This window comes from Pristis pectinata, chromosome 5 (genome assembly GCF_009764475.1).
Source record: "Pristis pectinata isolate sPriPec2 chromosome 5, sPriPec2.1.pri, whole genome shotgun sequence".
Classification (NCBI taxonomy): Eukaryota; Metazoa; Chordata; class Chondrichthyes; order Rhinopristiformes; family Pristidae; genus Pristis; species Pristis pectinata.
Genome location: NC_067409.1, coordinates 16,539,598 through 16,553,842, shown reverse-complemented (window position 1 = coordinate 16,553,842; position 14,245 = coordinate 16,539,598). Strand labels below are relative to the sequence as shown.

Genomic DNA, 14,245 nt, shown 5'->3' with positions numbered 1-14,245 from the left:
TTTACCAAGTCTCCATGGATCCCAGTGTGCCTTACAGCCATTCTTAAAAGGAGGAACAACCATTGACTATTCTCCAGTTCTTTGGGACCTTTTCTGTGGATGCAAAGATCTCTTTCAAGGCACCAGCAATCTCCTCTTGCCTCTCTCAATAACCTGGGTTAGATCCCATCAGGCCTTGGAGACATCCCCCTTGGTGTTCTTCAAGGGTGGTATAGTGGGGGCAGGTTTGTAGAGGACCTTGGTCTTGGAGGTGTTGAGTTTGGAGCGCATCTTATGTTTGTGTGGAGCGTGCATGTGTGGAGGATGGCTTGGAGCTCAGAATCTGAGTGCATGCAAATACAAGCATCGTTTGTGTACATCAGCTCAACTACTGTGGTCTGTGTGACCTTGGTTCTGTAGAAGAGCTGCCATAGGTTGAGTACTTTCTCATTTAGTTCTGAAGATCAGTTCTGAAGGAGGTTCGTTGGAGGAGAGGTCCAACGTACAGCAAGAAAGATTGAGAGAAGCGTTGGGGCAATAACACAGCCTTGTTTGGTACTGGTGTTCATGGAAATTGGCTGTGTTGTAGACCAGTTGGTTAGGATCATGGCTTACGTGCCATCATGGAGCAAATGTAAGAATTGAGATGGGAAAAATACTGCCAACGGTGTCTCTCTGCAAAATCCTCCAAACTGATTAGAAGAATAAGTGAAACGTTGCCAACGTCCACTCCCAATGTAACACTCCCAGCATTCGATCCCTAGTTACATTCAGTTGACTGAATTGGGCAGGTCATATAGTTTGCATTCCTGTCATCAAACTCCCAGAAAGGGCACTCTATTCCCTGCTGTCATGGGAAGAGATTAGCAGGTGGATGGAGGAAAGATTAGAGAATGTGCTCAAAAACTCCTTGAAGAAATGCAACTGACTGAAAATCTTTGGCACATGACCACTCAAAGTGGAGAAGGAGAATTTGGAATGATAGTAAGAACCTGGAGCACATGCATTGGGAGCACACAGAACCCTTCATGAACAGCAGAAGGAGCACACTGCCTCGCACACCATCCTGCCCCATCAAATCCCTCATGCCCCTTCAAACCCTCATGCTCCATCTGTGGAAGAGTCTCTGGATCCCACATTGGCCATCTCAGTCCCACATAACAGGAGTGGAAGTAAGCCATCCTTGATTCCAAGAGCCTGAGTAGTAGTGTCAGTCTGCATGTGCTCATGTTTGTACTGGAGTTTCACTTCTCTCACTTTTGGCCTCTTGCTCAGAACTGTACACGTTAAATAAATGAAAATGTCACTTTGATACTTTTGTGATCAGGTGTCTCTTATCATAAAATAATTAAGGTTAAATAACAATACCAAAGAGATTTGGTAGGGCAATGACCAAAATAGTAACTAGAATTTTCTTAAGAACTTTAGAAACAAAACTATTGAAGCACTGGAGGATGTCAAAACACTTTAAGAAAAGAAAGAATGTTAACTGGAATATTATAGTCCCATTGATCATAAACAAAGGTTGCAAGATCTATAGTCGACCATTCCAGTTAATTTTTTTGTGGCACAGCCACCAATTTTTAAATATCTTGTTCTACTGAATCAATGATACAACAATTCATCTAATTTTCTGGGTTATTTCAAATAAAGCTGTGGTCAGAAACTGTTTTATTTAATTTATCTGTTTATAATTTCAGATTTTAGAGGACCTGGATGAGCAAATCTATTGCATTGGGCTTCAGGAGGAAGCACTTATAAGGAGATTAAATGGTATGCAGCCCATACTGGTAATTTTTTTTTGCATTTTGGCAGCAAACTGAGAAGTTGCACTGAGAACAGATAATTTACTGAAATGATAAACTGGATGAAGCGCTCAGTTTTCAGAAGTAGTCTGATTTATATTAGAAACACTAGGCTTTATAATGGGATTAATGGTTGCAATTCCAGAAGAAAAGGAACAGAATGTCCAATCAATTTCTATCACTGCCTTTATTAATTGAAAACTAAATTAACTTTTAGCTCTTGGTTCTCTCGAGATTTTAAGAAGGCCTATATCAACCTCCTATTGATGCTATTTATGAGCACTATGAGAACCAAGGGAGAGAGAAAAATATATTTTTGGCTTGTTTGTTCATCGTCTGAATAGGCTTAATTACAAATCTATGAATCAGAAGTTGGCCACTCAGCTCCTTGTATCTGCTTCATCATTAAATAAATTCAAGATTCACCTTCCCGTCTATCTGCTGTAACTCTTCACCCCATGCTTATCAAGAAATCTATCTGCATCGAGTTCTAAATTCTCGCAAGGGAAACATCCTCTCCATATTCACCCTGACAAAACCTCTTGGATCATACATGTTTCAATCAAATCCCCTCTCATTCTGCTAAACTCCAGCAGATACAAGTCTAGCTTGTCCAACATTTCCAACCTGCCCATTCCAGGTACTGGTCAAGTAAACTTTTTCTGAACTACTTCCAATGCGCATATATCCCTCCTTAAGTAAGGAAACCAGTATTGTACATAGTACTCCAGATGTGGTCTCACAAATGCCCTGTATAGCTCCTAGCAATAAACAATAACATTCTGTTAGCTTTCATAATTACTTGCTGTATCTGTATGTCAACCTTTCGTGAATCATGCACGAGAACAGCTAGATCTCTTTGTGTCTCAGAGCTCACCATTTCAATAAAATGCTTCTTTTATTTTGTTACCAAAATGGACAATTTCATATTTTCCTACTGCCAGATGTTTGGTTCACTTAAACTGTCTACAGAAAAATTTCGGTAATCCAGCATCCAGTTGTTTAGAAATCTTGCTCATCCAGCATCTAGCTCACTCATTAGTCCAGAAGGTGAGCCCTTATGTGTGTTTGGAGTGTGTCTGGGGCAGATTGTATAACGTGAAGCTGGGCTTGGGGTCTGGAACCTCACAGATCAGAAACATGGGTAAGTTTGTGGCTGGAGATGAGGTATAGAGTACTTATATATTTCCCTCTCCCTGACTGGGTTCGCAGGAAAATGTATTATCCTACTGTGTAACGTGTTTTTTTTAAATAAAGTGAAATTTAAAGTGTGTTTGGATATTAGTAGGAGTAACATCCAATAGTCCAGAAAATCTGCTAACGTGGCAATAATGAAGTCCCAAGGATGCTGACTTATGGGAGTTTTACTGCATACTGTTTTGTGTTTTCTTTACATTTTCACAACTTGCTTTCTGACCTATCTTTGTGTCATTAATAAATTTAGCAATTTACGATGACTTTGTCCAAGTTATTTACTTTCAGTGAAAAATTTTGAACTGTTACATTGAAAATACTTGAACTACAAATAGAAACTGTGGTCTATTGAAGCATTTTGTACATTTTGGATGATAACGACAAATGTATTGTTAGAGGGAAATGTCCAGCTATGAATCTACAAGTTTTTTTTCCTTTGGAACCAGAAAGACAACTGGTGGGTTTTACCTGATTTGAGCGTGGTACTCTAATTTGGTAGAGATGAGTAGTATGGTGTCTTGCTTTTTCTGATTTGATTTGATTAATGAATTTCTTATATTACAGTAACTTATGAAGATTACAGTGGTGGTGCTCTATTCTCCTCCTCCTTGGGCAGTCTCTTGGGATTGACAATGAATGGCTTTGGCTCTGGTCTTGTGTTATGAGGTGACTAATGAAGCCAGTGTGGGAACTGCAGGTTACCAACTTGCACGTTCTGTCTATGACTCAGTGCTTCAGTTTCCTCCCTCGCCACAAAGACGTGCAGGTGCAGGTTGGTAGGATGGGGTGTGGGGTGTGGGGGGTGGAGTTGATGGGAATGTGGGGAGAATAAATTGGGTTAGGATAGGATAAGTGTAAAAATGGGTTCTTGATGGTCGGTGTGGACTCGCTAAGCTGAAATGTGTGTTTCCTTGCTGATATGGCCTCGAGGTCCTACCATAGAAAGCAGTGTCTGAGTAATACAGCACGGAAACAAGGCCCTTCAGCCCAACTGGTCCATGCTGACTAAGATGCCCATCCAGCTAGTCCCATTTGGCCGATAACCTTCTAAATCTGTCCAAGTGTCTTTTTAAATGTCATTATTGAACCTGCCTTAACCACTTTCTCTGGCAGTTCATTCCATATACACACCACCTGCTGTGTGAAGAAGTTGCCCCTCAAGTCCTTTTTAAATCTTTCACCTCTCACCTTAAATCTGTGCTCTCTAGTTTGATTCCAGTGTTTGATTCCTAAGTAAAATTGTAAATTAGATGACTTGCTACTTCAAAGAAAAAGTGAAATGTAGATTGTTTTGCAGCAAACCTTTTTGGACTGTGTATACAAAATTGATAGTATGTGAACTTTCTGCTGATAACTTATTTTTGTGCTTGTTATAAAAAGATGCACTGATAAATGTTTAACCGTGGGTGGCTTCATGAGTTGTGCACGTCCTCCACGAAAAGATGTATGAAAAGTCATTGTGATGCTTTTAAGCAGGCTTGTTGAACTTTCCATTATACTTGTATATTACAGCCACTGGGTTAAAGCCAAGTTACTGTATTATGAAGTCATGCAAGTAACTGGTGTATTGATGCAAAGTGATTGTTTACTATATAAAGCAAAACAGCAGCAAAGATCTAACGAATGATGGTAATTAAACATGGTCTATCTTCAGATTAAAAACTTAGAGCTTATTGAACAAATGAAGATCATCTGATTTTCATGGTTTGAAAATATAAGAAAAACTTTTAACTTATCAGTGGATATTTGATGTCTTTGGTCAATGTTTGGATCATTTTAAAATCTTTTCCACAATAAAATATTTGTGTATGTGAGGAGGCAAAAAGTAATGCACCATGTTCTTATCAAAGTGAATAATATATCAATTGTGGCAATATTTCTATTTTTTTAAACTCTACTTCCAACATTTCTTAGTTTGTCTGAGCATAAATTTCGCCTATTGAGGTCTTTCTCACCACACTCATGGAATATGTAGTAGAAGAATGTGCCATTTGGTCCAACTAGTTCATGCTAATGTTTAGTGTTTAACTTGCCTCTTCCCTCACCCTTGATCTTCTAAACTCCATTGGTGTTTACATGCTCTTCTTCTTATCCCCTCATTTACTTAGATTCCCCTGAAATATATGTATATTGTTTACCTGAACCACTCCATGGTGCTGAGTTGCACATTCTCACTACTATCTGAGTAAAGAAGTTTCTTATGAATTCCTTATCTGGTTTTTGTTAGTTTTCATTAATGGTATGAGTGCCATATGTTGTGTATGAAATATATTGGTATTCTTGTGAGGAATGAAGGTCTCAAAGAGGAACAGAAATTTTAGACATGGGCATATACCACAGAAATGACCCATCCTGTCCATGCCAGCCAAGTACCAGCTGTACTAATCCCATTTACCGGCACTTGGTCTATAGCCTTCCGTGTCTTGGCAATTCAATTGCTTATCTAGATCTTAAATGTTGTGAGAGTATCTTCCCTCTCAGGCAGTGTCTTGCAATCTGGATTGCAACCACTCTTTTTGGGGGGGAAAAAAACTTGCTCAGGTCCCCTCCAAACCTTGTATCCCAAATCATGTTCTTTCTATGGTGTTGCAACCAGAGTTTATAATTAAAATTATATATTTAGAACCATAGAACAATACAGGCCCTTCGGCCCACCATGTTATGCCGACCTTCAAACCACTCCTAAGACTATCTAACCCCTTCCTCCCACATATCCCTCTATCTTAAATTCCTCCATGTGCTTATCTAACAATCTCTTGAACTTGACCAACGTATCTGCCTCCACCACCACACCAGGCAGTGCATTCCATGCACCAACCACTCTCTGGGTGAAAAACCTCCCTCTGATATCTCCCTTGAACTTCCCACCCATTACCTTAAAGCCATGTCCTCTTGTATTGAGCATTGGTGCCCTGGGAAAGAAGCACTGGCTGTCTACTCTATCTATTCCTCTTCATATTTTGTATACCTCTATTATGTCTTCCCTCATCCTCCTCCTCTCCAATGAGTAAAGCCCTAGCTCCTTTGTTCTCTCCTCATAATCCATACACTCTAATCCAGGCAGCATCCTGGTAAATCTCCTCTGCACCCTTTCCAACACCTCCACATCTCTCCCATAATGAGGTGACCAGAACTGGACACAGTACTCCAAATGTGGTCTAACCAGAGTTTTGTAGAGCTGCATTATTACCTTGTGGCTCTTAAACGTGATCCCACAATTTATGAAAGCTAACATCCCATAAGCTTTCTTAACTACCCTATCCACCTGTGTAGCAACTTTCAGTGATCTGTGGATATGAACCCCCAGATCCCTCTGCTCCTCCACACTGCCCAGAATCCTGCCATTTACCTTGTATTCCATCTTGGAGTTTGTCCTTCCAAAGTGTACCACCTCATACTTCTCCGGATTGAACTCCATCTGCCACTTGTCAGCTCAGCTCTGCATCCTATCAATATCGCTCTGTAAGCTTCGACAGCCCTCCACACTATCCACAACACCACCGATCTTTGTGTCATCTGCAAACTTGCTAATCCACCCTTCCACCCCCTCATCTGTCATTAATAAATATCACAAAAAGTAGAGGTCCCAGAACTGATCCTTGTGGGACACCACTAGTCACAGCCCTCCAATCCGAATGCACTCCCTCCACCACAACCCTCTGCTTTCTACAGGCAAGCCAATTCTGAATCCACACGGCCAAGCCTCCCTGGATCCCTTGGCCTCTAACCTTCTGAAGAAGCCTACCATGCGGAACCTTGTCAAACGCCTTACTAAAATCCACGTAGACCACATCTACTGCACTACCCTCATCAATCTTCCTGGTCACCTCCTCAAAGAACCCTATCAGGCTAGTGAGGCAAGATCTTCCCTTCACAAATCCATGCTGGCTGTCGCTAATCAGTCCATGATTCTCTAAATGATCATAGATCCTATCCCTTAGAATCCTTTCTAGCAGCCTACCCACCACAGACGTAAGGCTCACTGGTCTGTAATTCCCTGGACTTTCCCTACTACCTTTTTTGAATAAGGGAACAACTTTCGCTTCCGGTACCATCCCCGTGGACAACGAGGACTCAAAGATCCTAGCCAACGGTTCAGCAATCTCTTCCCTCGCCTCACGAAGCAGCCTGGGGAATATTCCATCAGGCCATGGGGACTTATCTGTCCCAATATTTTCTAACAACTCCAACACATCCTCTCTTGATATCTACATTCTCTAGAACATTACCCTTACCAACACTGTCCTCAGTGTCATCAAGACCCCTCTCCTTGGTGAATACTGAAGAGAAGTATTCATTGAGAACCTCACCCACTTCCACAGCTTCCCACCTTTGTCTTTAATCGGACCTACCTTTACCCTAGCCATCCTTCTGCTCTTCTTGTATGAGTAAAAAGCCTTGGGATTCTCCTTAACCCTACTCGCCAAAGCCTTTTCATGTCCCCTTCTTGCTCTCCTCAGCCCTTAAGCTCCTTCCTTGCTACTCTATATTCCTCACGAGCCCTGTCTGATCCTTGCTGCTTACACCTTATGTATGCTGCTGCCTTCTTCCTAACTAGTTTTTCCACCTCTCTGGTCACCCATGGTTCCTTCACCCTACTATTCCTTCTCTGCCTCACCGGGACAAATTTATCCCTAACATCCTGCAAGAGATCCCTGAACATCGACCACATCTCCATAGTACATTTCCCTTCAAAAATGTCACCCCAATTTACACTCTCAAGTTCTCGCCTTTATAGCCTCATAATTCGCTTTTCCCCAATTAAATATCTTCCCGTCCTCTTTGCTCCTATCCCTGTCCATGACAATTCTAAAGGTTATGGAGCAGTGGTCGCTGTCCCCCAAATGCTCACCCACCGATAGATCTATCACCTGACCTGGTTCATTACCTAAAACTAGATCTAATATGGCATTTCCTCTAGCCGGCCTGTCAACATACTGTGACAGGAATCCGTCCTGGACACACTTAACAAACTCTGCCCCGTCTAAACCTTTGGCACTAAGCAGGTGCCAATCAATATTTCGGAAGTTGAAGTCTCCCACTATAACAATCCTGTTGTTTATGCATCTTTCTAAAATCTGCCTCCCAATCTGCTCCTCAGTATCTCTGATGCTACCGGGGGGGCCTATGGAATACTCCCAGTAGAGTAACTGCTCCTTTCTTGTTCCTAACTTCCACCCATACTGACTCTAGAGAGGATCCTTCTACATTATCCACCCTTTCTGCAGCTGTAATAGTGTCCCTGACCTGTATTGCCACCCCTTCTCCTCTTCTTCCCCCCCTCCCTATCCCTTTTAAAACACTGAAAACCAGGAATATTCAATATCCATTCCTGCCCTGATGTCAGCCATGCCTCTGTGATAGCTGCAATAATGTAGTCCCATGTACTTATCCAAGCTCTCAGTTCATCTCCCTTATTCCTGATGCTGCTTGCATTTAAGTAAATGCACTTTAGCCCATCCGCCTTACTACTTTTATAGCCTGTACTCTGCTTCTCCTTCCTCAAAGCCACCCTACCTGTTAGATCTGACTTTTCCCCATCCCCTTCTTCCTCTGACCTACTCCTCCGGTTCCCATCCCCCTTCAAACTAGTTTAAACCCTCCCGAACCACCCTGGCAAACCTGCCTGCAAGGATATTGGCCCCCCTCAGGTTCAGGTGTAATCTGTCCTCTCTGTACAGGTCCCACCTTCCCCTGAAGAGATTCCAGTGATCCAAAAATCTAAAACCTTCCCTCCTGCACCAACTTCTCAGTCACACATTTATTTGCCATCTCCTCCTATTCTTACCTTCACTATCACGTGGCACTGGCAGCAATCCCGAGATTGCTACCCTTGAGGTCCTGATCTTCAGCCTTCTGCCTAGCTTCCTAAACTCACTTTTCAGGACTTCATCCCTCTTCCTACCTATGTCGTTGGTACCAACTTGTACCACGACTTCTGGCTGTTCTCCTTCCTACTCAAGAATCCTGTGGACCCGATCAGAGACATCCCGGACCCTGGCACCTGGGATGCAACATACCATCTGGGATTCATGCTCACTGCCACAGAACCTCCTATCTGTTTCCCTGACTATCAAGTCCCCTATCACTACTGCCTTCCTCTTCTCCTCCCTTCCCTTCTGAGCAGCAGGACCGGTCCCAGTGCCAGAGACCTGGCTACTGCTGCTAGGCCCCTGCAGGTTATTCCCACACCCCCCACACCCCCCACCCCCAACAGCTTCCAAAGCGGAAAACCTGTTATTGAGGGGATCAGCCTCCGGGGTGCTCTGCACTATCTGCCTGTTTGTTTTCTTTTTCCTTTTCTCTCCCCTGACAATCACCCTTCTATCTACTTGCTGGACTCCAGAAGTACCTTCTCTAAGGGGGGTGACTGTCTCCTGATGTACAGTATCTACATAACTCTCTCCCTCCCTGATGCTGCGCAGCGTTTGAAGCTGCAACTCCAGCTCATCGATTTTGAGTCGAAGTTCCTCCAGCCTCAAGCACTTACTGCAGACGTGGTCATCGTGGACAGCAGCAAGGTCCACAATCTCCCACATCAAGCAGCTGCAGCACACCACCATGTCCTGCATCTGAACTAATTCTTTTTTTTTCCCTACCTAGTTTTTTCCTACTTAAATATTTCTAACAGATAACAGGTAAACCTTACCTTTTACTTACCAGCTACTCACCTGCCTCACCCCTTTAGCTCCTAAGCCCCTTGAGCCAAAGCTGAAACACTCTGCTCCCTCTCACTCCACTGCCTGCTCCGACAATTGCGTGCACAATTTCAATATAATTATTTAAATCAATCCAAATGTATTGGGAACTCCAGGCTTTTAAGTTGGCATTGTATGATTGTTTCAATTGATGAGTTTTTTCCCCAAAAATTTATGGTATATTTTCATTGAAGTGTTTTATTTCATCAGAACAGTTTGAGTATGGGGGTTGCTATAGTAGTCAGAAGTTTGGCTTTTGACTATGGTTAACCTTGAAATATGTCAATGTAAGAGTTGAATTGAAGGGGAAGATGTGATTTTGGTCAACTTGGTTTGAATATGGGTCTATTCTACATCAAATTAATGGGCACTGGCTTAATGTTGATGGTGATTGAACGTGAAAATGTGTACCGTTATATTGGTGTATCAAGGCGAAGCTCCTATGATTTGAGGCAATAAAAACTGACCTATTCATAATGGTTGCCTTTAATTTCATTATCTTAGAGAACAGACATTTTGATTTCAGTGCATAATGACATTCGTGCACATGTGGGACTTAAGTCAGAGAGGGCAAAGGAATCTAGATTGTGAATAGAAGCAAAATGGAATGAGGAATATAACCAGAGTGAAAAGCCATTGTTTCCAGAATTGTGTTCAAGCTGGTCATGGGTATCCTTGGCAAAGCCAGCATGTATTCCTTATCCCCAATTGCCTCACTCCTTGGAAGGAGTGGCTTGGTATATTTAGATTATTTCTCGGGGCACTTAAGAGTCAACTGCATTGAAATCATACATGGATAAGGACAGTAGTTTCCTTCCCTGAAGAGCTTTAGTGAATCGCGTGTATCTGAAGAGTGGTACTGGCCCACAAGAGCAGATGAATGTATTAACTAGAGAGATGTGCAGTGCATCCTGTGACACTGAATTGTGCAATGAGATGATCCTTTTCCTACTTGAAACTTAAAACAGGAACTTAAACTTCTACTTGTCAAGATGTAATAAGCTCTGGTGACTTGTTCTTCCATTTAGTTTGATAACTTGACATATTCTCAAAGACCATTTTTGATAATTTCAATGTATGTTCAATAGGTTGAACAATTAAATGATTTATCCTGTATGATAGACATCTCTAATTATAAGAGCAGTTCGCCCCCCTGCCTATAGCTATTAGTTCTCCAAGTTCAAGAGGCACAGGGTGTGGTGGGCTCAGAAATGCTTACTTGATCAAAGACATTTAATTTTCATTACCTATTCAATGAAGATGAAAGGTTGTTGTATTTGATGCCACTTACAGTGTTAGGAGTGAACTAATTGGTGTCGCTCTCCCAGTTGCCTGGGGGTGTTAGCAATCAAGCCACTTGGATCCTTTTCTTTGAGCAACTGAATCTCTGTCTCAGAGCTAGGAAGATAACAAAATTAAACTGTTAAGTGATTTTAAATGAACTGTATAGTTGGTTCATTTGTGAACCCACATTAAATATCTGAACAAGCCCAAACAAGTAAATTTGCTAAATTTGTTGGCTAACTACATTACTGATTGCTGATTTTTTTTTGTTTGTTCAAAATAGTTAACTTTGGTAGGATACGGTTAAACTTATGAAGTTGAGAAGTTGTGAATTTTAGCATAGATTGAAATTATTTTTAGTCCTTGAAGCAAGTGTTCTGCGAACTCTGTTTTTAAATAGCCTTATGGACTTTGGAGGCTTACTGTAAAATGAAAAGAGTTCATTGTGCCTCTATGATTTTGGTTACTTTAGGGTTGTTTTGAGCAGTCTCACTATTTTAGGGAAAACAAATGAGAGTTCCTTGAGTCTTGCAGAATCAGGTTTATTATCACTGACGTACGGTGTTGTTTTGCAGCAGCAGTACAGGGCAAGACATAAAAATTACTGTAAGTTACAAAATATAGCGTGAAAGAGGAATAATGAGGTAGTGTTCATGGACCATTCAGAAACTTGATGGAGGAGGGGAAGAAACTGTTCCTAAAATGTGTGTGGGTCTTCAGGCTCCTGTACTGCCTCCCTGATAGAAGTAATGTGAAGAGGGTATGTGAGCATCCTTAATGATGGATGCCGCCACCTTGAGCATCACCTCTTGAAGATGCCCTCAATGGTGGGGAAGGTTGTGCCTGTGATGGAGCTGGCTGAGTCTACAACCCTCTGCAGCCTCTCTTGATCCTGCGCATTGAAGCCTCCATACCAGGAGGTGATGCAACCAGTCAGATTGCTCTCCATCGTACATCTGTAGAAATTTGCAAGAGTCTTTGGTGACATACCAAATCTCTTCAAGTTCCTAATGAAGTAGAGCCGCTGGCATTTCTTCCTTTTAAGTTTAATAGAAAATGATTAGTATACAATAATTTTATACAGTTATATTGGAATTTAATGTTACTGGGTTAATTGTGAAGCTCTAAAGTAGGTCAATGATAATAGATTATAATTATGTAGCATCTTTAATATGGGAGAACATCCCAAGATGCTTCAGAATGTCATCAGTCAAAATTGACACTGAGCCAAAGGCAAGTGGACCTTGTATGGACAGATATGAGTAAATGTTTGCTCAGAGGTGGTTTTCAGGAATGTCTTGGGAAGAAAGAAGTAACTATTGGTAATTCAATAATTTAGCACCCTGATTGACTGGTTTAACTAAAAATCAAGAATTTTTAAGTTGTCAGAATTGGAAGAATGTAGCATTCTTGAGGATTGTTGAGCTGGTGGTGGTTAGAGACATGGTGAGGGAGAAGCCATATAGGAATTTAAAAACGAGATAGAAAATCTAAAAATGAAAGTATTGAAGAACTGACAGAAGCTTTAGTCAGCAAGTACAAGGGTGATAATTGAGAGGGGCTTGGTGCTCTTTAAGGAAAAGTTGCATGCATGGAGGCTTCAGTGAAGTATCTTGGTCCATGTATGCTCAAGGACATGGTAGATAGAATATTGTGGAGAAATATCAGGGAAAATCGAAAAAGGAATAATGCGTTTGAAATGCTGAGAGATTAAAAGATGCTGGTGTTCACAGAGACCTCACTGGCTTTGTATATTAATCGCTGAATGCAGATAGAGGAAGCAAGTGTGGTCTCCTCACCCAAGGAAGTTGAGAGTTATGATAGAGGGAGTGCAATGAAGGTTTATCAGGTTGATTATTGTGATGGGGTTCTTATGATGAAAGACAGTATTCTGGGCCTCTACATTTTCGAAAAATGAAAGGAAACCTCATTGAAGCATACTAAATTTGTAGAGGGTTTAATAGGCTAGATGCAGGTTCCCCTGCCTGGGTTGTCTAGACCCAGGGGTCACAGTCTCAAGGTGTTGGTGATTTAGGACAGATGAGAAGAGGCTTCTTTTATTCAGAGGTTTGTGAATCTTTAGAATTCTTTATCAAGAGGCTCAGTCACTGAGTGTATTCAAGAAAGATTGATAGATGTTTGGATATTGGTGGAAATCAAAGGATTTGGTATTAAGGTATATAGCATGCTTGCCTTAATCGGCTGAGGCAATGAGTACAAGAGTGGGATGTCATGTTACAGTTGTATATAACATTGGTTAGGGCACGCTTAGAGTATTACGTGCAGTTCTGGTCATTGTAGAGGATTGTGTGGTGGTTGATACTGGGCAAGTAACTATTAATCATCTAGTAGAATATCAAGTTCCAGTATGCTTACCACTAACCCCTCCTCCAGTCAGAAATGTGCATTATTTTATTTTAAAGATGTACATCTTTTAAAATTCATATATGTGAAATGTTGGTATACTATTTTGCGATCTGTAAAATGTGTAGTCTGTGACAAGAGTAAGGTTGTTGTAATTTATCCTTTGTACTTATGAATATGAGAGTATTGTACTGATGAATATTAAAAATGGTTTATTTTCTGTAGTAACAATAGTAGTAGTAATAATATATCATTAGTTCATTCAGTCAATTATGGTATCTGATGCCAGTATGAAGCACCCTTTAGAGTGACTGGTTCTATTGTGATTGCAAAATGTTGGCAATTTAGTGTATTGGGTCATCTGGCAAATTGCTTTGATTTGAACTTGGCCAAACGGATTTGGAGGAACCATATAGTTTTATGCATCTTGGCATCACTGGCAAAGCCAGCGTTTATTGCCCATTCCTAATTGCTTTTGAGAAGGTGGTGGTGAGTTGTCACATTTAAGCACTCTAGTTCTCCTGCTGCCTACCTTGTGCTTGCAATTTCAAAACATAAGAAGTTGCAGAGTATCTACATCTGAGGCACACGAGAGCTAAGATTACATTACACTGTATTTCTTGCATACTAATTAATGGTGTTCTACCTTGGTTATTGATTCTAGTGCAATTCTATTGGTCACTTCAGCTGAGGCTTCAAATGCACTGTTATCTTTAAACAATTTACGTTGCACTGTAGCATTTTGGAGTGAATCATACAACATAGTTTTGTCAAGGTAGATTGATGAATTCAGTGCATTATGTGTGCCCAATCATAAATTCAGGTGGTGCATAGTTTTTCAGTGTCTACAGCTAAATTTTAAGCAGTAGCATTTTATGTTGATAGCAATGGTAAAGTGAGTGTACATTTATGGAATGGGCA

General features: G+C 41.2%; 1 protein-coding gene across 2 annotated transcripts in view; it reads left to right on the top strand.

Moving 5' to 3' along the window:
• Positions 1 to 14,245, top strand: part of lmbr1 (limb development membrane protein 1) — a 167,728-nt gene that overhangs the window by 94,621 nt on the left and 58,862 nt on the right. Inside the window, exon 9 of one of the 2 annotated variants that reach the window (XM_052016196.1) lies at positions 1,680 to 1,752. The exons of the other annotated variant lie outside the window; for it this stretch is intronic. Coding sequence (XP_051872156.1) covers positions 1,680 to 1,752 — 73 coding nt within the window. The remainder of the gene's footprint in view (positions 1 to 1,679; positions 1,753 to 14,245) is intronic. 2 annotated transcript variants of the gene reach the window in all.